This window comes from Balaenoptera physalus (genome assembly GCF_965194825.1).
Source record: "Balaenoptera physalus genome assembly, chromosome: 7".
NCBI classification, from domain to species: domain Eukaryota; kingdom Metazoa; phylum Chordata; class Mammalia; order Artiodactyla; family Balaenopteridae; genus Balaenoptera; species Balaenoptera physalus.
In genome coordinates this window covers 51,328,978-51,356,208 of record NC_138886.1, presented here as the reverse complement: position 1 = coordinate 51,356,208, position 27,231 = coordinate 51,328,978, and the positions used below count along the sequence as shown (strand labels likewise).

Here is a 27,231-nt window from a genome sequence, read left to right as displayed (position 1 = left end):
CAAGAATTTTACTTTTAAGAAGAGATGGCCACTGAAAATTAACTCTTTAAAGTGTCAAACTGTACAGAAAATTCCAACCAAAAATCTTACTATATATAAACTCCACAAAGTTCATTGTAATTGTCTTGGGGATCGTTGTCCAATCAAGCATTTGTATTCCAGTCTTAATCATGTTTCATCCTATTCATCTCCTTCTTCCTGCCCACTCCCCCCACCTTACTGCACCCCCAACCCCCCATCAATCAGTAGCTGACCTCAGAGTTGGTACATTGGGGAGCCTTCCCTTCACACCACAGTTTAAAAGCTTACCAACCATGGACTCCACATCAGTTACCTCCCTGTCGAGGGTAGAGACATTGAAGAAACTTGCTAAGCTTATGGGAGCCCATGCGAAGGGCATCCGGTATTTCCCCAAACGCTGGCAGAAGGATTCAGCTTGAAGTTTTAGTTTTTCAATCTTTTCTTTACTCTAGAGGAAAATGGAAAGAGACAGCAGAAACAAACAATATGGCACAACATCATTCTCAATGGTGAAAAACTGAAAGCATTTCTTCTAAGATCAGGAACAAGACAAGGGTGCCCATTCTCACCACTATTATTCAAGATAGTTTTGGAAGTTTTAGCCATGGCAATCAGAGAAGAAAAAGAAATAAAAGGAATCCAAATCAGAAAAGAAGAATTAAAACGGTCACTGTTTGCAGACGACATGATTCTATACTTAGAAAATCCTGAAGATGTCACCAGAAAACTACTACAGCTAATCAATGAATCTGGTAAAGTAGCAGGATACAAAATTAATGCACAGAAATCTCTTGCATTCCTATACACTAACAACAAAAAATCAGAAAGAGAAATTAAGGAACCACTCCCATTTACCACTGCAACAAACAGAATAAACCTACCTAAGGAGGCAAAAGACCTGTGCAGAAAACTATAAGACACTGATGAAAGGAATCAGATACAAACAGATGGAGAGATATACCATGTTCTTGGATTGGAAGAATCAACATGGTGAAAATGACTACACTGCCCAAAGTAATCTACAGATTCAATGCAATCCCTATCAAATTACCAATGGCATATTTCACAGAACTAGAACAAAAAATTTTACAATTTGTATGGAAACACAAAAGACCCCAAATAGCCAAAGCAATCTTGAGAAAGAAAGACAGAGCTGGAGGAATCAGGCTCCCTGACTTCAGACTATACTACAAAGTTACAGTAATCACGACAGTGTGGTACTGGCACAAAAACAGAAATACAGATCAATGGAACAGGATAGAAAGCCTACAGATAAACCCACGCACATATGGTCACCTTATCTTTGACAAAGGAGGCAAGAATATACAATGGAGAAAAGACAGCCTCTTCAATAAGTGGTGCTGGGAAAACTGGACAGCTACATGTAAAAGAATGAAATTAGAACACTCCCTAACACCATGCACAAAAATAAACTCCAAGTGGATTAAAGACCTAAATGTAAGGCCAGACACTATAAAACTCTTAGAGGAAAACATAGGCAGAACACTCTATGACATAAATCACAACAAGATCCTTTTTGACCCACCTCCTAGAGAAATGGAAATACAAACAAAAATAAACAAATGGGACGTAATGAAACTTAAAAGCTTTTGCAGAGCAAAGGAAACCATAAACAAGACGAAAAGACAACCCTCAGAATGGGAGAAAATATTTGCAAACGAAGCAACTGACAAAGGATTAATCTCCAAAATATACAAAGCAGCTCATGTAGCTCAATATCAAAAAAAGATCCAGTCAAAAAATGGGCGTAAGACCTAAACAGACATTTCTCCAAAGGAGATATACAGATTGCCAACAAACACATGAAAAGATGTTCAACATCACTATTCATTAGAGAAACACAAATCAAAACCACAATGAAATATCACCTCACACGGGTCAGAATGGCCCTCATCAACAAATCTACAAACAATAAATGCTGGAGAGGGTGTGGAGAAAAGGGAACCCTCCTGCACTGTTGGTGGGAATGAAAATTGATAGAACCACTATGGAGAACAGTATGGAGGTTACTTAAAAAACTAAAAATAGAACTACCATATGACCCAAATCCCACTACTGGGCATATACCCTGAGAAAACCATAATTCAAAAAGATACATGTACCACAATGTTCATTGCAGCGCTATTTACAATAGCCAGGACATGGAACCAACCTAAATGTCCATCAACAGATGAATGGATAAAGAAGATGTGGCACATATATTCAATGGAATATTAATTAGCTGTAAAAAGGAATGAAATTGACTTACTTGTAATGAGGTGGATGGACCTAGAGTCCGTCATACAGAGTGAAGTAAGTCAGAAAGAGAAAAACAAATACCGTATGCTCACACACAAATATGGAATCTAAAAAAACAGTACTGATGAACCTAGTGGCAGGGCAGGAATAAAGACACAGACGTAGAGAACGGACTTGAGGACAGAAGGGGATAGGGGAAGCTGGGACGAAGTGAGAGAGTAGCATTGACATATATACACTACCAAATGTAAAATGGATGGCTAGCGGGAAGCTGCTGCGTAGCACAGGGAGATCAGCTCAGTGCTTTGTGACGACCTAGAGGGGTGGGATAGGGAGGGTGGGAGGAGATATGGGGATATATGTATACATATAGCTGATTCACTTTGTTGTACAGCAGAAACTAATACAACATTTTAAAGCAATTATACTCCAATAAAGATATAAAAAAAACAAACAAACCAATATGGCACCAGCACCAAGTCAACTGCCTCTGCCATGGATATGACAGCCATCTCCAAAATCCTTACCTTACTGATTAAAAAGAGGGAATAGTCAGAAAAACAACACATCTCAGGCCAGAAGTCCAACTGATAAGGAAATACAGAATAGAAAAGGAGGAATTTAAAGAACTAAAGAAAGCCTACATTCAATTATTAAATATACCTTCAGCTAAACAAACAAACAAACAAGCAAACAAAAAACCCAAAAGTATTGGGGCTTGTTATACTACCTAATCAACAAGTACCTCTTTTAGGTGCTAGCTACACTGGATTCGCATGAGAGAATCTTGGGATGTAAAGTTTTGTACATCATCTATCAAGCTCTTAAGAGAGCCTGTTTTTCCAAAGTTGTCTTGGAAGATTCCAGAAAGATCTATAAGGGTTCCTAACAACCTCCTGATTAGGTTGACAACACTTCCAAGGTAATCATTCTAAGTTCAGGATAAAAGGTAGATTAAAAAAAGCAAGTTATCTTGAGTTCAATAAATCTTACTTGAAATTTATGAGCCTGCAGTAGGATGCTGTTAGGCAAGTCTTATTCCAAAAAGGCCATGTTTTAAAAATTATGTTGGAAACTTTTGCAAATGGGTGCTGAGAAGAGATGTCCTTTTCATGGCTCAGTACCTATGCTGTACTAATAAATTTATGATGTACAGCAGTCTCAGCTAATGTCCAAGTATCCAAATCAGAAAGGGTGGTGGCCCATGCTGTGGAGGAAGCTAGGGGAGCTCTGGCACTGTTCAGTTTCGTGGGGTGTCTGTGGCCCTCCCAACCGAGTCCGGGCCTCAGAACCAAGACAACAGGATGCATTTTTGCCCTAGTCAAGTTTTGTAATTAGACATTGGTGTGTACATCATCATTTGCTGAGTTTAGTAGTTTATTTCTTTAAAAAGTTGTCATTGATGAAGTTTCCCTTCCTTATTTTGTTTGAATATAATTTATCAGTGCTTCATATGGGAACACATTATGGACTAAACTCCATTAACTATTTTATGGGAGACTTCTGAAAAATATCTGCTTATTCTAAAATGTTACCATTTAGCAATACTCAAAATAGCATACCTTTCCACCATCACCTTCTTTGATAACCATGTAGGGCTCTGCACAGTCTCCAATCTCTCCCTGCTGAAGGACTTTTTCAATCTACCAACAAAAACAATATTAAAACAAAGCACGTGAATTACATTTGTATAATGGAATCTATGCAACCATCAAAACAGTGTCTTAGGACAATATTTGATGACATCAGATGTCCATAATATATGTTTTTTGACTTAAAAAATTAGTACAAGGAGTATTACACAGTTTTGTAAAAAGAATCATACAGGCATATTAAAAGGATGATAGATACACAGCAAATGTTAATAGTAGTTATCTTTGTATGGTGGGATTATGTACTATCTTTCTTTTCTTCCTATTGCTTATGTGTATTTTCTGTTTTTAAACAATAAACATTTATTATGCCTACAATAAAAGTTATTTTTTAACACAAAACCCACGAGACATATGTAGGATGTGAATAGCTCATTTTGTTTATTATTGCTTATAACGTAAAAAAAGAGATATGACCTCTGTGAAAGTCAGGTTGGGGACTAAAACCTTCCAGAAAATGAATAAATGAATAGAATAAATTATCTGTAATTGTCTCCCTTGTATTTCCTATTAGGGCTGCTTCTCTGGATTTAACAGACTTGGAAAGGAACTTGAAAGCAGTAGGATGGCGCAGCTTTTCACTTTGCTCACTGGCTGGTAATATGAATTACTACTGTCAATCATCGTCTTCCATCTTGCTGCAGGTGCAGGACCTGGCTGGCCATAAATCTAGGCACCATGTTTAAGAGGAAAAAAAGCAGAAATTTAAAATTGTCTAACCCTCTGCTCAAAGAAAATTTAATTTAACTTATATGTGGAAGAGAAAAATGGATTTAGTCCCATTAGTCTGTGTTATTAGTTGAGATAATCCTTGAAGAAGAAGTTTGGGTCAACATATCCTAAAAGGCACACATTCTTAACAGGCACTATCAATTAGGCACAAAGTATTTAAACCAGAAACACCCAAGTGATGGAGGGTGTTTCATGGAGTCTCAAAGGAGATGGCATGGGGCTGCTCAATGAACATCTGTCTCAGGGAGACTGCAAGCATTAAGTCTCTCGTCTCACAGAGGAACTTAAGAACCCCTTCCCACTGCCATAGCCTGAAGACAAGGCTGATCCTCCTGAGAGATGCACCAGGTTGAGGCCATGGACACATAACACTCGAGGTAGAGACTAACCCATTTTCCTGTTAGTCAGCGATCATTCACCTATTCATTCGTTCAGAAAACATTTGTTGAGTCCTTTCTATAGGGTAGCTGTTGGGGAGACAAGGTGGTGAACATGATAAGCCTGGTCCCTATCCTCCTGAAATTTATGGTCGGGAGTTTATACAGTAAATTGGAAAGAAGCTAATTTTTCCATGAGGTCAGTGGATAGAAATGTGGTCTTTAAAATGAACTTTGAACAGGGATAAAGAACATTTTCATTAGAATCCTGAAGCAAAGAATGGGAATGCCATGACTTTGCATCTATGGCATGGAACCCACAGGAGAGGGATCTCCAGAATTTGGAAGGAGGATCCAGATTCGACCAGATCAGTAGATACTATTCCCTTCACCGAGTTGGACAAGGCTAACTTCAGGTACTTTGCGAGAAGGAGCTGCCGGCTGCTATGAGAGCCTACTATATGGTCCTTCAGGACTGATATGTAAAAGAAATGCCTGAGTCCTCATAACCATGGCAGGTAGGGGAAAGGCGCATATCAGAATTGCCTGGGAATTTCTTTAAGGTAAAGAGGCTACCCTCAGCCCTATTTAGAGGGAAAGAAGCAACAACTGTGGTATTACAATAAAGAAAAACAAATCAGAAGCAAACCGGGGACTGTCTTACTGAGTAGATTTAAATTTCTTAACTCTATCCAGACAATTTAGAGAATGTTTATCATTGCCAAATGAATGCATTTATACATCTGAAAATTTTGGAATATACTTAGTAAGTAATAGTCACCCATAGGTAACCACTGATATTTAGCAGACTACCATGGGTTACCCAAAATAAAGTCATCCACTGAGAATTGGAATTGGAAGTAAAATTTGGATCTATGGAACTGGTATTGGCTTCTTTGATTTCCCAGGCTGGAGTGAATTTTAAAAGTAACTGCAAGCCGCTGCAGCTTGCTAGAGTGGACTTTAAGCTAATTTTCCTATATGTCTAAGTCATATTGCAATGAAAAGGACACACATTAAGTTTGACAACAATACGTGTCTTTTCAGCAATAGAATTTTAACTCTATTTTCCAAAAACTTAAATAAGTTCCCTTCAAGCTATAATGACCTTTCAGAATCTTTGTAAAATGGTGTAAAGAGAGCTAGAATGGAAGGACATCTGCCTCTTGTTAGGTGACCTCCACATCACCTGAAGTTTTTGAAATCTGTATGCTACTCCCATGGGATCATGGGGGAATCAATGAGATTATGGACATAAAACACGGTGCTAACTAGAAAATGTCCCAATCCTAGAATGCTGGGTGTACATGAAATTAAAACTCCAGGACTTTTTTTTTTTTTTTTAATTTGAGGGTAAAGAGTCAATGAGACTAATTATTTGGCTTAAAGTAGATAAAATACTCAATGTTTGCTGTTAACTTCTAACCAGCCATTTTGGGGTGTAGAGAAAGTCTCTGGTTTTCTTACATCAGCAAAGAGTACAACCTAGAATGAAAGGTCTTTCCACTTAGAACTGCCCACAGATTTTGACTCTCACTAGACATACTCAGTCTGTGAGATGGTGATGAAAAGGGAGAGTGAAGCTTGGACACTAGAACCCACACCTCAAACTGTCAGAGCCTGGGTTTTCGGACATTTAACTCTGGGTCTTTAGAAAAATGTGAACATGATTAGGAGACTCTATCTGAGATTTTTCTCCCCAGCAGCCTCCCAGAGCTGGATAGCTGAGGGTGTTTTCCTTGTTAGAAGGAAGGGTGTCTATACATGCCAGGCTTTATTTTGTAACCACAACTACTCACTGAGGGAGGTGTTATTATCTCCACTTTACAGATGAAGAAACTAAGTCTCAGAAAGGTTAGGTAATTGCCCAAAGTCATATAGCTACTAAGTTGCAAAGCCAGGACTCAAACCTAGGACTGTTTGACTCCAAAACCCATAGTCATTCTAGTACCCAACACAATTTGCTTATAAAGGAAAAGGAGTAAAGTTGAGAGGGAAACAAAGCGAATCTCACAGAGGACATGTACTATTTTCTGATACCTCTTTCACTCTAAACATGCACTGGGAGTAATGCAACAATGAGAACATCAGACTGTGCAAATCACATTGTGTTGAACTACCTTGACTACTAGGTAGATGTCCGAGGATGGATAGGTGACTGAGAATACCGCAGATCTTGCCTGACTGGATGTGGCAACAGAGGGCGTGTGAGCACGCAGAAATCCTTTGAATTGGTCAGAGTTCAGGTCACAGTGAAAATTTTCTGAGATCTGTAAATGAGTGGCAAAATGAAAAATGAGTTATACCTATTGCTCTCATGGTCTAAACATGTTAAAAAAAAAAAAGTGGAAAAGAAAAACCCACCAAGTTTCACCAAAGAAATCAGTATAACCGTAGACATGGTTTATGACCAGTGGCTGCTGGAAAATCTGATACATGTTTTGTCACAATCTCTAGATATTTCTGAGTCATTTGAGAGATGTCCTTTGAAACATTTAAATTTTTATTAACCCACCAGTATCTCCTGAATTTCAGTGATGTGCTAGGTAACTGCATTGAAGAAAAGCAAGGCATTACTTTGGCTCTCAATTAGTTTACCATCAAGAATGAGAGAAACGGCAAATGCATACTAACTACAGTAAAATATAAGTGACCACACTCATACAAAAAAGCGCTGTGGAAGTTCCCGAGGGTGAGAGGTCACATCCAGTTGGGGGGATGGGGAATGCTTTCCATGGGGGAGGCATGTGAGATGGACAGGCCTTGAAAGAAGGTTCCGCCAAGCAGAGCTGGAGGGGGACTGTGAACCAGGGAGAGAGTGCAGCACAGACATCTCACAGAGGCTGGAACACGTGGAGTGGCTTCAGTTAACATCGAGGAGCCTGGCTTGACTCTGCCTAGGCTCTCGAGGGAAGGAAAGCAGATGAGAGCCATCCTGAAGAAAGCCGGGCATGGAAGCTGAAGGGTTTGTTTTTAATGTTGCACGCAGCGAGGATCCATTAAAGATTTCGAGCAGGAGCACGTCACGATGAGCGCTCCTGAGCTCACCGGCGCCGTGTTACGTAAGAACCACTGTAGAGTTCGGTTTCCCCTTCATCACGAATAGATTTACAGCCAAGAAGTGGCTCCCGGGCAGAGACTACACTTACCAGCCTCCCCTGTAGAGTTAGGAGTGAGCACGTGACTAGATTCTTTCCAGCGAATTGTGAGCACAAGTGATGATGTGTCTCACTTCCAGGCTCCAGCACCACCCCACACCCCCACCATCTTTTCCCCTTCTTTCGGGGGCCGTAGTGGCAGTGACAAACAAGAGTGACTGGGGAGGGCACATATTGAAGATGGAGGAGACACTGCCACTTGGGTTCCCGAATGCCTGAGTGGAGCAGAACACTGTTGACTCCGCACCTCCCTACTCTGGATTGTTAAGAGACAAAGGCAGAAAATTCTCCTTGTTCTAGCCAGGGGTTCTCCACATGTGGCCCCCTGACCGGCAGCTTCAGCATCACCTGGGGACCTGTTCGAAATGCAAATTCTTAGTCCCCATCCAGATTTACTGAATCAGAAACTCTGGGGGTGGGCCCACCATCTCTTTTAACAAGCCCTCCGGGTGATTCTGATGCCTGTGCAAATCTGAGCTTTAAACCACTTTAAATCATTTAAACCACTTAAACCATTAAACCACTTTAAACCATTTAAACCATTCAGCTTTAAACCACTGAATGTGTGTGTGGGAGGTCTTGTTTTAGCAGTTTACCTACCCTGACCAATACAAATCTTAGTGATTATTAATATTTATTCAAAGTATACACACTTCCTTAACTACTGAATGGTTATGGGTAGAGGGGCAGAAATGTCTCCTCTGGTTTTGCTATTTGTGCCCTCCTCTAGGAGTTACAAAACGACTAAACATTAAGACATTCATGGAGAAATCTTTTCAATTAAAAGCACAATATACTTGGTGAGGTCTCTACCCGACAGCAAATTTAGACTTTCACTGCACAAAATGCCTTCCATTCATGATAAGCCTGTTTCACAATGCAAAAAACTCCCAAACTGAGGAAACATTACATGCACTGAGCTTGTTATAGCCATGTTTAAATTGCTTTGTTTTACGTGTAACCCCATATGTCACTATTTCACTTCTCTATCTCAGCCAGGCTACCACCTCCAGCCGAATTTCTCATAAAGATTCTTCAAAGAACATAAATTCCCAGGTCACTTCTTTAAAAACTGCAAAGGCAATAGAACTGGACATATCAAAGGTCATTTGCTTTCAAATCTGATGTGGTTTTCCTACATAGAAGTGAGATTTAAAAACATGAACCCCAAGACAGTGAACAACATGCGATGCCCTCAGGGTTGGGCTATTTTTTGCTGTCTTACCTTTTTCCTTTCTTTAACATCGTAGAGGGCAATGCTGGCAAACAGAGGCTCAATTTCAATCTCAAACCTGTCAGAGAAAGAGAGAAAAACATATAGTTTTAACTTAGATAATTTTGAATTTTCTGAAAGTGCCTGGATATATAATCTGGTTAAAAATGTAAGTTGTTTTCAGAAGTATTTGGGTAGCTCTATGCATGTGAGAAGCACACTGGAATTGTTAATGGAGAAATATGGGAGGTTCATGGAAAATTCCTAATCATTTGAGATCATGGTGGATGGTACATTCTCCCCAGAAGTGCTTGCTGGTGGGCCTGCTATAGAGAGCGGGTGGAACAGTTCCTTGGTCTGATCCAGTATGGCACTTCTTACCATTGTAGTTGCTGTGTTTTCAGAGGATTGAGTCTCTGTCTTAGCTAAATGTCTTGTTTACAGTTTACAGATTACTGCTAGAATAGAAAGCTCTATTATTCAATTTTAAGGGCTGGGCCTTTTCAGCTAGTACAAAAAAAAAGTTCAGTTGCTTTTCTTTAGGTTAGGTTATGATGTGTGTGAATATCTGGCCCTTCCTAACTCCACTGCCAGGGCAGCTGCTGACCTGAGGTGGAGGGAGGGGACTGAGCACTGCTGATAAACACTGAGGTGTGTGGATCCAAAGAGAGCTGGAAAGAGCAGCTCTCATACGGCCCTAATTGCCAATTCCCCCAGAAACGGTGGGTTTGAAGAGAGGGCATCCCCAAAGCATAATCCTGCCACACGTTATAGGATGCACGTGGAGCAGAGGTGTTCACCTTCCGAATTTCTCAGGTTAACAATCCACGATACTGCCAGCTAAGAGCCCTAGTAGTCAGGCCCTGGATCATCGTTATTGCAGCAGTCATGTAAATTAGGTCAAATCTTGTTTCAAGGCATATGTGAGAGGATGGCCTTATCATTGGATAGCTTTGTCTAAAAAGAGGACTTTTGAAGAAGAATATTTGGGCAGAGGTAACCACAGACAAGAGTGAGTTGGTCAAATGGCACCTTTGGAAATGAGGCAGTAAGGCAGGATGGCAAACTCGTAGGGCACTGAGTCAGACAGACCCGGGCTCTGTTCCCTCTCCCACTGCTTGCTAACTCTGGGATCTTAATCAGGTTACTTACTTTTCCCAGTTGCATTTATTTATCTGTAACATGAGGAAAGGACACCTGCTCTTCCCATTTCCTAGGGTTGCTGTAAGCATTGTGAAAGATAATGTGTGTGAATATGCTTTATAAACAATGTCGAGGAGCACCATTATCCACAGTAGCCAAAAGGTGGAAGCAAACTCAGGTGTCCGTCAAGGGATGAATGGATCAATAGAATGTGGTATATGCATACAATGGAATATTATTCAGTCTTGAAAAGAAAGGAAATTCTGACACATCCTACCATATGGAAAAATGTTGAAGACACCGTATAAGTGAAATAAACCAGTCACAAAAGGACATGCATTATATAATTCCACTTATATGAGGGAATGGTGGGAGAGAGAAATGGGAATTATTGTTTAGTGGGTACAAAACTCCAATTTGGGAGGGTGAAAAGAGTTATGGAGATGGATGGTGGTGATAGTTGTACAACAGTGTGAATGTACTTAATGCCACTGAAACACCACTAAAAATGGTCGTGATGGCAAATTTTACATTATGCATATTTCACCACAAATAAAATTTAACATTATCATTAAATTTTTGCTGTTCATATTTAGCCATTCTAGGTTTACCTATAAGAACTTGCTTTCTTTTATCCAGTTTATTTAAAGTAGTGAAAGACAGGATGATCTCTTTGGTTCATCTCCCCTATTGCAGGCATATGTTGGTATGAATACTATTTAAGATACTGGAGCAGGTCAAGCATACGTTGAGCAAACACTGTGATTCTACTTAATTTCTGCTTTGGCAGTTTGGGGGAAAAATAACTAGAAACAACACTTCACAATTTTCATCAAGAGAAATCCAAGTGACTCAATTTGTTTTTTTTAATAATATTACATGACTATCTTAGTGACCATGTGTTCCCACCTGTGAGAAGAGCTACCATTTATTTATGGAAAACATCTAGGAGACTTAGTGTCATGCATCACAGGGAAGAATTCCTCCAATCCCAAAGGGCATAGTTGCTGTATCTGATGAGCTTCCTGTGGTGGGTGGGTGAGTGCCTCAGACAATAGGGTGGATTTCCTGAACAATGAATGCAGAGGGGGACCGATCAGCCACTTCCACTCAGTCCTCCTGCTGAAGGGCTAGGAGGTTCCCCCTTCCAGGTCAGCTCGCAAGGGCTAGAGTTTGCCTTTCTGTACCCGTTGCTTGATACAGAGCTCACTTATTGGCCGCTCATCTCCGGGTACAAGACAAAAAGTCCGAACTGCTCCCCCCATCCTACTGGTAGAACTGGCTTAAGGAGGGTGTTACAACATCAAGAGATCTCCACACCTGTGTAAGCAGTCACGCTGGCTTGTGTTCTGAGCAGAGAATTCGGGAGGCTCCGCAATAGAATCAGAAATTTATGGCACATAGGAACTTTGAGATCTGGTCTCACTACTTCATTTACAAGAACTCAAAATCCCAGAGGAGTCCCCAGGGCTGAAACATAGTCTTGAATCCAGAATCCAAAGGCTCTAATTGCAAACCAGGTGCTGCCTAAGGGGTCCATGAATTGACTTCAAGAGATGGATGACCTTCCCAATAGGGTATGAAAAAATGTTATGCTTATGAACTTTTGCCTTGGTAGAGCATTCACAACTTAATATTTTCAAAAGAGCCTATGAAGAAGTGGAAGAACTCATTCTCTAAAGCAGCAGTCTACAAAGAGGAAAGGGAGACAGGCAAGCACTCCAGGGGGTAGGCAAGACAATCCACTGGAATGCAGGAAGAAAATACTATAATTTACTTTTATTTATTGAGTTCATCCTTCAAAATGCCTCATTTATATATGTTTTATAATATATATATAATATTTAATAAACAAGTACAAAATGAATACACACATGCAGAGGATGTGTGACTTTTAAATACAATCAAAAAATATGGAAACAATTGCTCTAAAGCAAGTGTGGCCCATGAGATGAATCCAGATTTCAGACATGTTCTTTTTGAAATGTGTGGTACTTAAGAAGGAAATGAGAAAATATTTAAGAAGTCAGGAAATTATGCAGAAAAATCTGGATTTCTAGCTTCTCTTTAAAAAAAAAACAGACAATTGACCAAAATGGGCTTGTTTACTTGGATGGCAAGAATTGGCCCTAGCTAGTAGTGGGTGCCCTGTTGAGATAGTTTGCTGCAGTCCCCACTACTCTATATTGTCCACTGGCACTGAGACTGAGTTTTAGTTGCGTTTTTCATTGTGTTTTAACAGTGGTGTGCTGGTAAATGTTTAACAAACAAGCCTCTAAAAAAAAAAAAAAAAAGTCTCTAATTTGTAGCATTTTCTGAGTTCAGTGTTATAAATATTTCCACCATTCCACCATGGCCAATTTCAAGCTACCAACGTGACTTCACTGAATAAAGAGTTGGGAAGAGAAGTATACAGTCAGCTCTCAGGAGTTAGAGCGGACTCCAGCACACCACTGGCTTTTACCGTTATTTTTCTTAATGTAGGCCACTTCACTCAATTAATTACCTACACGCCTAACCTTAGTGTTTTGCCTTCCCTGTCATAGAAGAATGACTGTCAAAGGCTTGGCAGGATTAGAATCTGGGACTAGCTGACTCCAAACTCTGCTCTTTCTACTACCTCACAGGGCACTGTTAAAGGTGTGTCGGGGGTCCTCCCCGATTCAAGCTCTGATGGTAAAGACACAGACTGTATTTGAAAGGCAAGACAGACCTCAATGTAGTGGTTAGTGTCTGCTCATACTTACTTCAGGGTCAGCAACTTGACCAATATTCTGTTGCCCAGATGTTCCTTAGGACAGTCTGGTACCGGACGTATTTCCACAGCATCCTCCTATTGTTAATCACATTGCAGAAGAAATCAGTAGTGAATTCCCATGAAGAGCTCCAGTTGAAGTCAACTCAGGGAAGGGAAGGCTGCTAGCCGCCATGCAAGACAGCTTGCGTTTGCTTTACTTCTAATCGCAGAATAACACATTGACTTTTACAAGAGAGTTTATTATCCAACCCCTACGCTTCAAAGTCAGCATTTACAGCAAACATTTTCTCCTTTCAGAAAGTCAAGCATTTAAGACAAAGAGACCGAGGGAGGAAGGAAGGAAATGTGAACATGGATATGGCTTAGTAACATCCACCAGATGGCAATGCAAAATCTTATACCTATTGTTGACTTTTTTTTTTTTTTTTTGGCCTGCTCTAAGGACACAGAATATTTCTCCTGCCAAAGGCTTTACTAGTAAATACGTGAGTTTCAGGTTTGAGATCTGAGTCAGAACAGTTCACCTGAGGCTGTAAACCATTAAAACTACAATACAGTGTCTTTCTCGGTTTACTGTTTTCTTAAACAGACGATAGAGATTTGGGGTTGAATTTGTAGGTTCTAAATAGACATGTCCAGCTAGAACTTGCTAAAGTTCTAAGTATAGAGAAGCTTAGTAATGACAAATTTAAGAGATACGTCTGTCTATTTTACTACATAGGGACCAAGGGACTTAAAGGGAAGTATCAAGTCCCTATTGTAACTTTTAACATTCAAATGTGAACTATCACAGTATCTTAAGTATAGTCATGCATGCAAAGATCAACAGTGCAAGTTTCCCTGAGAACTGTAATTCTTGCTCTTGTAGTAGGCTATACAAACTCTGATGAGTGGTCTGCAGCTCACAAGTGTGCAAGGAATAGAGCCATGTCTAATTGTATTTTCCTGGGCTATAAATGATATCCCAAATACCCCACAGCAACCAGAAGAATTTTAAAATTCTGTTCTGATGCCTACACTGCGCTGAAGTCTCTCAGAGCAAGCTGGAATTTTCAGGGTGATCAGAACAGACACATCTGAAAGAGAAGGGGCCCCTTACTGGAAAACCACCTCACCGTAAAGACACTCATGGGTTTCCAAGACTGCCTTTGGTCTGGATTCAAAACTCTGGGATCCTTTTTAGAAGGCTTTTCACTTGGAAAATTGTAAACATATACAAAGGTAGAGAGAAGAATGTAACGAACCACATTTACCTATCACCTAGCTTTAACAATTTCGACTCATGGGCAACTTGGTTTCATCTATACTCCCTCTTACTACCTTCCCCCATTCGGTGTTGGAAGCTTAGAAGCAAGGCCCCAGATATCATATAATTTCATCTGTGAATATTTCAGTACAGATCTCTAAAAGATAAGGACTTTTTAAAAACACATACTATAATACTATTATTACTTTTTAAAAATTAAAAATAATTTCCTATTGTCACGAAATACGTAGTCAGTTCCAAACTTCCCCAGCTGTCTCAGTTTTCTTTATAGTTAGTTTGCTAATTCAGGTTCCAAACAAAGTCTACATATTCATATATTTCCTCACTCTCCTCTAATCTATATGGATTTCTTGCACCTTTACAGTTATCTGAAATAAGAATGAATTGCCAATAAAGCAGAAGAGGAAATGTGAAGTTGTACTGGATACCTGTTGTTTTCCTCTTCCTGGGAGAAAACAGATAGATATTTACAATGAGGGAGAGAGAAAGAGAGAGAGGGAGAAAGGCAGAGAGAGAGAGAGCGAGAGATCGTAAGAGAGAAAGGGATAATATGAGAGATGATGTTCTTCCATCAGCTGATCCAATGGATCCTGAGGCCAACTCTACATCTGCCTACTTGTGATTTCGTTATGTGAGCCAATAAGTCCCTACCTTTTTTTAAAAATTGGTTTTTAGTTGGGTTCCATCACTTGCAACCAAAAGAGTCCTAATGCAAACTCCTCTACGATTTGGAGTATAGTGGCACCCTTCTTATGGATCAAACACATAGGATGCCTTTTATAGAATCAGAGTGAATCAGGGAAAAAACTCACCTCATAGAAGCTTGGTGGTTGAATTCTACTTTTGCCTCCCCTGTATACTCAGTCATAATTTGGATGTAAGAGTTCATCTCTCTTCTAACTTTTTTTCATCGGGAAATAAAATAATAATAATATAAAATAATTTCACTAATGTGATGTCAAAAAATTCAGCACTTGTAATCGTTTCATGGTAGGCCAGAAAGTTACCCTTTTTTCTACAGGACTTTCTCTGGAGAAAGTACAAATTACAAGAACAAATGCAATTTCTGTGTGTACAACTCCAACACATTAAAGGGCTGGTATAGAAGCCCTCTAACATTTTAGACTTAGCAATTTCCAAATAACCTATACACTAATCACAAAGCATTCCTCTCCACTTAGTATGGCAGGCCCCATTAGGACATCTGGTAGATCATAACTTTTAGTCTCAGCTGAGTTTCTGCATTGTTTAAAGACCATAAAACAAAATTCCTTCAAAATAGTCTATGATTCATCCTTGTAATCAAGCCTGGATATCCTCCCATTTAATCTCATGAAGGAGACTTTAATGAGCTGATGTCTCACTGGAAGTCTTCTCCTCACCCTTTAACTGTTTTTTCTCTCTACTGGTGTCCATTTTGGGTCTTTATTACCTTTTGGCACCTCCATCATGGAATTGGGAGGAAGAGGAATGCAAGTGAAGGTCACATCAGTCAGATATAATATTTCTTGACAAATTTGGTAAGAAGTTTTAAAGCTGTAGATGGCAACTGAAAAGTTACAAGATGTGATTGTTTATGTCATCTTTGGATTTCCATTAGGTGTGCTAATATACCAGGTAGTCATATAGAGATAAATAAACAGTTAAACATAAAATTTGGAGTTAATGGGTTTGATTTCCCCATTCTATAATTCAATTTACCTGCTGAATCTTGAACAAGTTATTTAACCTCTCTGATTCTTACTTTGTAATCTGAAGATGGAGATGATAACATTGCCCACATAATTCATATTTATTTTTAATCTGCCTCATTCAGAAGAGGATTCGAGGCCACTGACAATTAAAAAAAAGGATTTGAGGCCATTGCAAATAAAATAAATAGACGAGAAAACCAAGGTGGTTGGAAAATAAGGATGAGAAAAAAAGAAAGCTGAAGTAAACTCAGGACACCAATAAGTAAGCCACCAGATTTAGTAGAGGTGAACAGAAATTTGACTCCAAGTAACGAATTTTGTGGAGCTGATTACAAGATGTGACAATCTCTAAGCATACACATTTTCTCAGTGGGAGCATAATTCTTCTTTGTCTGAAGGCTCGAGGGACAATTTTTTTTGGATCCTCATTGAGGTGGGTGCTGCATGATGAGTAGGTCAATATCCTCAATAATATTTGCACAGTGGACATATCATATCAAATAGCTACTGTTTCCCTTATTGTCTTTTTTTGCTGACCACTAGTAAGCTCATCGAAGGGCAAATAAGCAAACAATTCACAGGGGTGGGGGATTCACAAGGTGTGAGAATGAGGCTCCCTGATGGTTTTGATTGACCCAAAGATCACATTTCAAATACTTAGAGGCATGGAAGGATGGCATATCTTTTATGCAAAATTTCCCTAAATCTTATTTCTTGTAACTCAGCTTTTAATAAAATTTGGACAGCAAAGATATATTGTGGTAATCCGTTTCTGGCAAGACGCAGAAATGTAGATATTCTGACATGCAGAACGGAAGACTATGAGCCTCTTATAAAGGAGCCTGAACAGACTTGAATAACGGTCATCCGCCATCCCATCCAAAGTGGCCCCAGGAGCGACCACAGGCAAAGCCTAAATCAAGTTGTTTCAGGTCAGCTCCACTACACAGAGTGGACAATCAATGCATTGGGAACACGGCTATGATTATTTTCGACTGGAATGTTTTCAAAGCAGGTCTCTCTGGTTGTTCATAGAGACCCGCCAACAAAAAACAGAAAATCTTAACAAAGCACTAACGAACATCAAGGCTTAAGTAATACATGTATTGATAGATTAGCCGCAAAACACACCTTCAAGTAACTTAATGGTTTGACTGGCTGAGTGGGCTTACTGCACGTAGACCCTTGGAATGTTCTGAGGATTAAATGAGACAGTATCAGTGAAAGTGTTTTGTAAAGTGCTACGAAAATCCTAGTTGTTATTAAGGAACCTCATCTGTATGATTGATCAATAATTTGCTCTGCTGTTACACAGGCTTGCCTTAGTGAAAAGAACAGCCCAGAAGTCACACAAGTAAGCATCCTGACATTACTATACAGTAATGACAAACAAAAATATTTTCCTGGAGGCTCCCTGTGTCTTCACTGAAATTCTCCAGCAAAAAGATGGTCACACCCACCTCATCCACTGACGGGTAAAGGGCAAAGAGCTCGGCCTGCCGATTGGTCCTCCGGGCCTCCTCGTTCTGCTTCTCAAAGTCCTCGGCACTCACTTGTTGCACGAGGTTTTTCAGCCGCAAATCAGGCTGCAGGCTGCGGAGGTCAAAGTCACAGGCAGTGATGGGGCCTTTCCCAGATACATCGCACAGCACGTTCAAGTGGCAGGGGCCTGCCTGTGAAAAAAGACATGTCTTGGTGAGAGAGATCGTGGGTCTAAAATGAGAACTAAAGGGTCTGGAATGTCTCAAGACTACTCCAATGTGAGATTGCAGAGTTGGGCCTCAAAGAATTTCTGACAAGAATCACATCAGAGCTTCCTGGACTGAGTATCCTAAAATTAAATGTATCCTTCCTGCCTGGAAGCAGGTAATTAATTCATCAGATGAAGATACACCTGTTCTTGGGGAAAAGTTTGAAAACAGTTCTGTATTGCTATTAGTTTGGGGCATGTTCTTTTCTGGAGATTGGGAGCCAAACCTCTTATGAACCCTACTCATGTCTTGTGCTCAAGCAGAACAGAACTGGAATAAGGTGTTTAAAAAAAGCAGAGACTGAACTGGGGAATAAAGGGACCTCATCCTAATCCCAACTCTAGAGCCTGGCTTTCGAAACTGGAAAATAAGACCATTTGTGAGAAGCCTTCCAAATTAAGTTTTATATAAACTCCAAAGCTGAATAGTATGTTTCAGTAGACAGAGATGTGGGCATGGGAACACTTTCCTACAGGACTGTAGTAGCAGTTACAGGAATAAACACCAGGAAAAAAAAAAAAAAGAGCGTTTGCTATTCCAGCAGTATTCACTCAGCTGCAGTGTGTTTGAAAAAAACTGTCTTATTTCAGTCACAAAGTGGCCACTTCATTCCACTAGAAATGTCCTGGAAATTGGGAAATGGATACCTAACTACAGACTTGGCAAAAAACATACAACCATAATCAAGAATATGTTGTAAGAATAATAGATGGGGCTTCCCTGGTGGCGCAGTGGTTAAGAATCCGCCTGCCAATGCAGGGGACACGGGTTCGAGCCCTGGTCCGGGAAGATCCCACATGCCGCGGAGCAACTAAGCCCGTGCGTCACAACTACTGAGCCTGTGCTCTAGAGCCCGCGAGCCACAACTACTGAGCCCGTGTGCCGCAACTACTGAAGCCTGCGCGCCTAGAGCCCGTGCTCCACAACAAGAGAAGCCACCACAATGAGAAGCCTGCGCCCCACAACAAAGAGTAGCCCCCACTCACTGCAACTAGAGAAAGCCCGCGTGCAGCAGCAAAGACCCAATGCAACCAAAAATGAAATAAATGAATAAATAAATAAATTAAAAAAAAAAAAAAAAAAAAGAATAATAGATGGATCTGTTATAAACACCTGTAAAATTTATGGTAAAATGTTATTCTCAAAGTACTATTAAATGGACATACTACTGTACAATATCTCCATAATACATATTTTTGGTGACATCTGTCTAACTCATAAAAGTGTTACTCTCCTAGATCATAAATTTTATCTAAACTGAATGTGTTAACAATAATCAATGGTAATACTTTAATTATTAATACTTTTGTTCATCTTAGAATTTGTAAGATGCTTGGGAAAATGAATTGGATTTCCCAACACTCTTTAAAAGGATGTAAAGATGTAGATAGATAGATAGATAGAGAGCTATTGATGTCTTTATCTATCTTCAGAATTTATTCTAAGGCCACAACTGGACAAGTGAGCAAAGATGTGAGGACAAGAGTATCTCTGGAACTCTGTAATAACAAAATAATAGAAACAACCTAAATGCCCCCCTCAAAAAGAAACTTTTCAGATTAAGAGATTTTGGAACTTTCATACAGTGGAACATTAGGCAGCCATTAAAAAAAAGAAAAATGTGCTGTCATTGGAAGAGAAAGATAATCATAGTATATTGTCTTGTTAATAAAAAAGAGGAAGCTTTACAATATTATATATAATATAATTTTTATGAAATATATGTGTATCATGGATTCACATCACATATATATATTTAACTTACGAAATTCAGGCATTTGGCCTCACAATTCCACTCAATAAGGTGCATAAAAATGATCAAAAAGGGCTTCCCTGGTGGCGCAGCAGTTAAGAATCTGCCTGCCAATGCAGGGGACACGGGTTTGACCCCTGGTCCGGGAAGATCCCACATGCCGCAGAGCAGCTAAGCCTGTGTGCCACAACTACTGAGCCTGCGCTCTAGAGCCCATGAGCCACAACTACTGAGCTCGCGTGCCACAACTACTGAAGCCTGTGCGCCTAGAGTCTATGCTCCACAACAAGAGAAGCCACTGCAATGAGAAGCCCGCGCACTGCAACGAAGAGTAGCCCCTGCTCACCGCAACTGGAGAAAGCCCGCGCACAGCAATGAAGACCCAACACAGCCAAAAATAAATAAATTTTAAAAAAATGATTGAAAGGGAGGATGTTGCTGGACTGAGCATCTCTCCATGATGAGTATTAGTCTGATACTTAAAACCACACCTCTCCTGTATAACTTGGCTCTGAAACCCAGCTGATGACGTGAGTGCTGTGTTAGTGCGCTGAAGGAATGCGTGTGCTTTATGGCTGTGCTGGATGCTCACCTTTTGAATTTACCCTTTTATGCTCTGCTCTGTGGTGCTGGGTCTGCAACTCAGCAAGTCACATTTCTGCTTTGCTATTTCTCCCTTTAGGTTCTGCCAACAGGGAGCACTCCAGGGAGACTGGATGGCTGGGGGAGGGAGAAGGGACTGACCCCTTCCTCTCTGCCTGCTGTTCCTCTCACCTTGGTTGTGGCCATCGGTCCTAGTCTTCTGTTTCTCTGGCACTTCCAGAACAACCCTCATCTTACCTTCCTTGGAGTTATCAGCACCAACTGGGCAATTCCTTCTCCCAGGAGGTCTAAGTCCGGACTCCCAGCCCCTGTGAGGTCTCTCCTCTGACGAAACCACTGACTAGGCTGTGCCCCCTCCTCAGATATTTGAGTCCTAGCTCCGAGGCCCCTCTTCTGAGCTGCTAGGTTCTGATAACTCCAAGCTCCTCCCACTAGACCCATGGTTCTCAAACACGGTCCTGGGACCAGCAGTATCAGCAACTCCTGGGAAATGCTATTTAGAAATGCAAATTCTCAAGCCCCACTCCAGACCCAGTGAATCAGAAACTCTGGAGTGGGGCCCAGCCATCTGTGTTCCGACAAGCCCTTCAGGGGGCTCGGATGAAGCTTAGGTTTGAGAACCACTGCCATAGACCCCAGGCTTAGGATGGCGCGCTGTTTCTTGTAGCTACAATTTCTGTAAGACTTCAATTTTCCTTTCTGGTTCTCGCAGTCCTCCAAAATGTGTTTAACCATTTCCCTATGTTAAATTTCTTCTGTGGAAATACCTAGTGTGCCTTCTGTCTGACTGATACAAGGAACAATTTAGTTGGTCACCTACATGATGAAAGCTGAATTTAGTCAAAATTACCAATGAAAACCCCCTGAAGTTTCCCACAGAGGACAGCATACAGATATCCCGTTCCTCCGTAAGCCCGCCAGGTTCAGCACTGGAATTGATGGCTGAGTCCTCTGCAGAGATAAGTAGTCAGCCCGACTGTAGTTTGAAAAATAGGTATTATTTAAAACCTCTAGTCATATTCAGCATGGTGAGATGCTTGTGTTATGAGGGCACCTGGAAGCTGAAAACTATACTGGTTTAGAAGAAGTCCTGTGCAAACTTGTACACACTTCTTCCTCTATGTTTTATTTTTCTTACCTATAAAACAGACAGATTGGACCAGAGCACTGGTTTTTAAAATCTTTTTAAAATTGTGTCAAGTATATATGCAACATAAAATTTACCATTTCACCATTTTTTAATGTACAGCTCAGTAATGCTCATTACATTCACATTGTTGTGCAACCAGTCTCCAGAACTCTTTTCATTTTGTAAAACTGAAACTCTATACCCATTCAACTATAACTCCTCATTCCCACCCCTCCCCAGACCCTGGCAACCACCATTTTAACTTTATATATCTATGAATCGGACTACTCTAGGTACCTCATATAAATGGAATCATACAGTATTGGTTCTTTTGTAACTGGCTTATTTCACTCAGCATAATGTCTTCAAGGTTCATCCCTGTTGTAGGATGTGTCAGAATTCCCCCCATTTTTAAGGCTGAATAATATTCCATTGTATGTATATGCCACATTTAGTTTATCCATTCATCTGCCCACGGACACTTGGCTGTTTCCACCTTTTGGCTACTGTGAATAATGCTTCTATGAACACAGGTGTATAGAGCACTGACTTGTAAACTGTAACTACTCTGTAATCGTAATAATAATAATAACAACAGCAGCAGCAGCCAACATTTATAGGGCACAAAGTGTGAGCTGGCATTGTCTTAAATGTTTTACACACATTAACTCATTTAATACTCAAACAACTTCATGAGTTGGGTACTTTTATCATCCTTGTTTTCCGGGAGAGGAAACTGAAGCCCAGGGAGTTGAGTTATCCTGTCTGAGGTTATAGAGTTGGTATGTGATAGACAGTCTGCCTCAGTGTGGAGCTTTCAATCATACTGCAGCCTGCCTTAGGCTTGGGGGCACCTCTGAGTCTCTGCAGGAATCATTATAGGGATGGGCCCAATTCCCCCCCCTCCCCAGTTAGAGCCCCTCCACTTTTATCTATTTTCATTTGAACACCAATGTCTATAGCTACAAACAAGTTTGAAAAAAAAATCACTGACTCAAATGGTAGAATTCCTCCTATTCCAATATTCTATGAGTCTAGCCTTTTTATTAGTTAAAAAAAAGATCGACAGCATGCCATGGAAGAACGTCCAGTAACCTGGCAACCGTGTTTGTTGATAGGAAATACCTGAGTGCTGGGTTCACTGCACTCCAAGGTTTCTGACTCAAACGTCTGTTTCTGAAGCGTCTTGTGAAAATCTTTTCGGGATCCAGTCTTTTTAAAGCCGCAAATCTCCGAACTTCCTTGGTTTCTTTCATTGTTGTTATTAAATAAAAGAGAGTGTGGAAGGAGGGAGAGGGAGAGAGAGAGAGAGAGGCAAAATCATTAGATTAAAATAAAACTAATGGCTTAAGTGCAGACATGGTGCTGAAAGATCTTGCAAAGAGAGGACCAGTTGTAATTCTTCACATCTAATTATGCACCAGGCCTAACACAAGGCTCTGTTGTAATGAGATACAAACTTGCCTCCTGGCTGGTTCATTATTAAAGGCAGGAGTGGCCTGGGAAAATGCCACTTCAGAGGTGCGGCCATTTCAGCTGTGGGGCATTTGGCTCCAAGCTGAAGCTAAACTATGACCCTAGTGTAAGAGGCTGGAATAAATCTAGCAAAGTGCAGACGCAGTGAATAAAGGTCGTTTGAAGATAAAAATAGAGGAAAACATTTAATCTCCAAATCAATGTTCTTAGTAATGAATAAAAAAGGCAGGACATGGTTAAGAAAAAATAGAAATAAATGATTTATGTACCGAAAATCTTTGCTGCCATTCTCAATCGCCACTCCATGCACGCCATTAAAGTTGTGTTTAAAAAATGTTGCAAATATTATATATCACTTATATGTAGAATCTAAAAAATAATACAAATGAATCTATACAAAACAGAAACAGACTCACAGACATAGAAAACAAATTTACAGTTACCAAAGCGGAAAGGGGGTGGGGCATAAATTAGGAGTATGGGATTAACAGATACAAACTACTACACATAAAATAGATAAGTTTATTTTTGTGTATGGTGTTAGGGAGTGTTCTAATTTCATTCTTTTACATGTAGCTGTCCAGTTTTCCTGGCACCACTTATTGAAGAGACTTTTTTCTCCATTGTATATCCTTGCCTCCTTTGTCATACATTAGTTGACCATAGGTGCTTGGGTTTATCTCTAGGCTTTCTATCCTGTTCCATTGATCTGTATTTCTGTTTTTGTGCCACTACTATATTGTCTTGATTACTGTAGCTTTGTAGTATAGTCTGAAGTCAGGGAGTCTGATTCCTCCAGCTCCATTTTTTTCCCTCAAGACTGCTTTGGCTATTCGGGGTCTTTTGTGTCTCCATACAAATTTTAAGATTTTTTGTTCTAGTTCTGTAAAAACTGCACTGGTAATATGATAGGGATTGCATTGAATCTGTCGATTGCTTTGGGTAGTATAGTCATTGGGAATGACATATATACACTAATGTGTATAAAATAGATAACTAATAAGAAACTGCTGTATAAAAAATAAATAAAATAAAATTCAAAAATTCAAAAAAAATAAAATAAAATAGATAAGCAACAAGGATTTACTGTATAGCACAGGGAACTATACTTAATATCTTATAATAACCTATAATGGAAAATATTCTGAAAACATATATATATATATATATATATATACACGTATACATATATAACTGAATCACTTTGCTATGCACTTGAAGCTAACACACTATTGTAAGTCAACTATACTTCAATTTTTAAAAATGTGTTGCTATGGAAAGGGTTTAATATGATGTCTAGCACTGTCACTGGAGAAAGAAGTTAGACCATCACAAAAAAGGCAACAGATATACGTTGTCAAATAATAACTATAGAAACCAACATGTGTATTCCCCATTTTTATGACTCAAAGCCTTCCTGGAAAACATGCTGCAAACTCAACCACACAAATATGCACCTGTTTTGTTTGATTTCCCACACTATTAGGAAACCACTGAGCAAGCTGGTAAAGGGATGTGAAATGAGGTTAGGATTTATTAGGCAGATCAAATGGAAGACAGGTAAAGCAGGAAATGTAGGAGAGCTACTAGCAATGATCCAAATACAGTTTATAACTCTTTGGGAGGGGTGAAGTGTTGGGTTATGCAAGTGGCACAGAGCAAGTATTCAATACTAAGTAAAAGAGGCCAGGAAAAAAATAAAAAGATAACTGCATGATTCCATTTATATGACATTCTGGAAAAGGAAAAGCTATAGAGACAGCAAAGAGATCAGTGGCTTGCCAGCGTCTGGGGGTAGAGAAAGGGGTTGACCACAAAGAGGCCTGGGGGAATTTGGGGGGTGGGTGGGGCGTGGAACCGTTCTGTATCTTGAGTGTAATAGTGGTTACACAACTGTATGCATTTGTCAAAACTCACAGAACTTTAGTCTAAAAAGGATGAATTATAATTACCTCCAAATCAATGGACAGTTTCGGATTATGCCTGGCATTAATTAGGATAGTATGTACATTTAATAGTCATTCAACATAAGGGCTGATACTTCGCTGCGGTTTATTATAGGATGGTGGTCTCACTGAAGCAGGAGTGAATGGATTTAAGTCCTGGCTCCACAGCTTACAAGCTGTGTGACTTAAGGCAAATTACTCTACTTCTTTGTGCCTCAATTTCCTTATCAGGATAATAAGAATTAGAATAATACCTAGGTCATCAGTTCTACTGCATGCAATAAATAAATTCTCATATGTAAAATACTTAGAAGATTTCTTGGCTTATGGCAATAAATTAGTAAATATCTGCTACTACTTAATGATATTTATTAAATAGTATTAGAGAATATGGCTCAATTATATGCCAATTGTCCCTGTCAGTGGACAAATAATCCAAATTAGACCAAATGAATAAGGTATTATAAGCAAAGGAAAAAAAAAAGGGTACAACTCAGTGTTGTTGAAGATTTCTTTTAATGCAATGGTCCAGGATAGATTTCACATCATAGGCACTAAAATGTATGTATTCATGGAATAAAGATAAGATTTGAAAAATCATAAGAATTATACTTTAGGGCTATTCTAGTTTCAATTCAACCTATGCAAAATATTCCTTTCAAGTGAAATAAGATTTTCTGAGGACTTCAGAAAAAGCACTTATCTTAGTATGTCAGAGGAATGAACCCAAAACTCTATCTCATATATTTTAATGCATCACAGGGGAAAAAACTACTTTCCTCTGGAGGACCATGCTTAATGAAGCCGCTTTACTTTCTATGGATGTCTTTTTTTTTTGTTTTTATACAGCAGGTTCTTATTAGTTATCTATTTTATACATATTAGTGCATACATGTCAATCCCAATCTCCCAATTCATCTCACCACCACCACCATCCCCCCAACCCTTGCTTTCCCCCCTTGCTCTATGTACATGTCTTTGTCATCCATAACTATACAGTCAAACACTGATTTAGTTAGCTCTTTTATTCCTCCATTATCTCCTTGCTGATATTACATTTCTCTATAATACCTAGGAATAGTCTTTTATGTCCTTGCTATCTGTGATAATGGCTTTGAATCCCACTTAGGGGGCAGAGGAGTAGAGTAATGGCCACTTGTGTTCCCTCCCACTCTCATAATTCTATAGGACATTTGCCACTCAGGTTCTATAATTGAGACTTTTAAATCAGACAAATAGTGCTGCTCAAGCAGGATAGAGGAAAGTTTTAGATTTCAACTTAGTAGAGAAAGATGAAAACTACACAGAAGCACAAAGTCCTGTTCTCCTTTTGGGAAAAATGTATTTTCCTACTTAAACTGTTTGCCTCTGTTACTTAGACTGGAAGATGCCTTGAATGAATTCCATTTTATCTTTTTCATGTCTATAGCACAAAGTTTTGTGTCCTTGCTCTAAAAATCATAGTGCTTTTCTCTTCATGTCTTTTGCAAATGGCCGTTAATCTAATGAATACAACGGTGCCATGGTTGCTTGTTTATCTCATCTTATTTCCATATATTTTGACAATTTTGTATGTATTGCTGTTTACTGGCATCCTTTGGGCGATGGTAAATATTATAAGCATTATTTTCTCTGTAATTGTCTTTAATGAACTAAAGAGAGAATAACTTAAGAATGTGTTTGGTGTCTTGGTGGAGAGTAAAACTCTGAAGTAATTAAACTTGTTTACATGCTATTTATTCTTGGTGTATTACCCATAGTGACAGTGAAACATTTCATGAGTGTTATGAGCAGCATCATAAAAGCCCTTAGACTTTGTCTTTCATCCTGGGTGATTAAGGTAATTCTGAAGGAAGGTCATGCTCAAGGAGAGCTGGGATATCAAGGAATGGGGTACCATCTGTTTTATTACTCCATATTTTACTCCCAGTGAACTGGTAAACAATTAAAATTCAAACACATCAGTGCATATAATTCAGTTACTCCCAAAACACCATAAAAATGTCTTCCTGATCAATAATTGCTTATTATGACATGCATTTGTTGCTCTGGCTGTCAAGGTGCTTAGCTATTTGCTTTCTAAAAGTATGGAAAGCAAGCCAGGCTCATCAGCCTATGCAGTGACAAAGAGCAATCCAGCTGTGGAAATCACTGAGCCACTCTTGACTTGTTACACGCCGACTCCCCATCCCCATAAATCCACTCCCACGAAAGCCCAATTCAAAGGCCAGCACTTGCACCAAGCCTTCCCTAACCTGGCCAGAAGTAACTGCTCCCTTCTCTGAATTTTCAAAGCATG

At 39.7% G+C, this 27,231-nt stretch overlaps 1 protein-coding gene across 2 annotated transcripts in view; it reads right to left on the bottom strand.

Annotated features, from left to right (window-relative positions):
- Nucleotides 1-27,231, bottom strand: part of DOCK8 (dedicator of cytokinesis 8) — a 236,688-nt gene that overhangs the window by 129,709 nt on the left and 79,748 nt on the right. Inside the window, exons 5-11 of one of the 2 annotated variants that reach the window (XM_082470796.1) lie at nucleotides 22,636-22,759; nucleotides 17,735-17,947; nucleotides 13,303-13,388; nucleotides 9,425-9,491; nucleotides 7,162-7,311; nucleotides 3,843-3,923; nucleotides 310-469 (exon numbers count right to left, since the gene is read on the bottom strand). In XM_082470796.1, the coding sequence (XP_082326922.1) occupies nucleotides 310-469; nucleotides 3,843-3,923; nucleotides 7,162-7,311; nucleotides 9,425-9,491; nucleotides 13,303-13,388; nucleotides 17,735-17,947; nucleotides 22,636-22,759 (881 nt within the window). Of the gene's footprint in view, nucleotides 1-309; nucleotides 470-2,739; nucleotides 2,814-3,842; nucleotides 3,924-7,161; nucleotides 7,312-9,424; nucleotides 9,492-13,302; nucleotides 13,389-17,734; nucleotides 17,948-22,635; nucleotides 22,760-27,231 lie in introns of those variants that run through there. The other variant, XM_082470797.1, reaches the window with a different exon arrangement.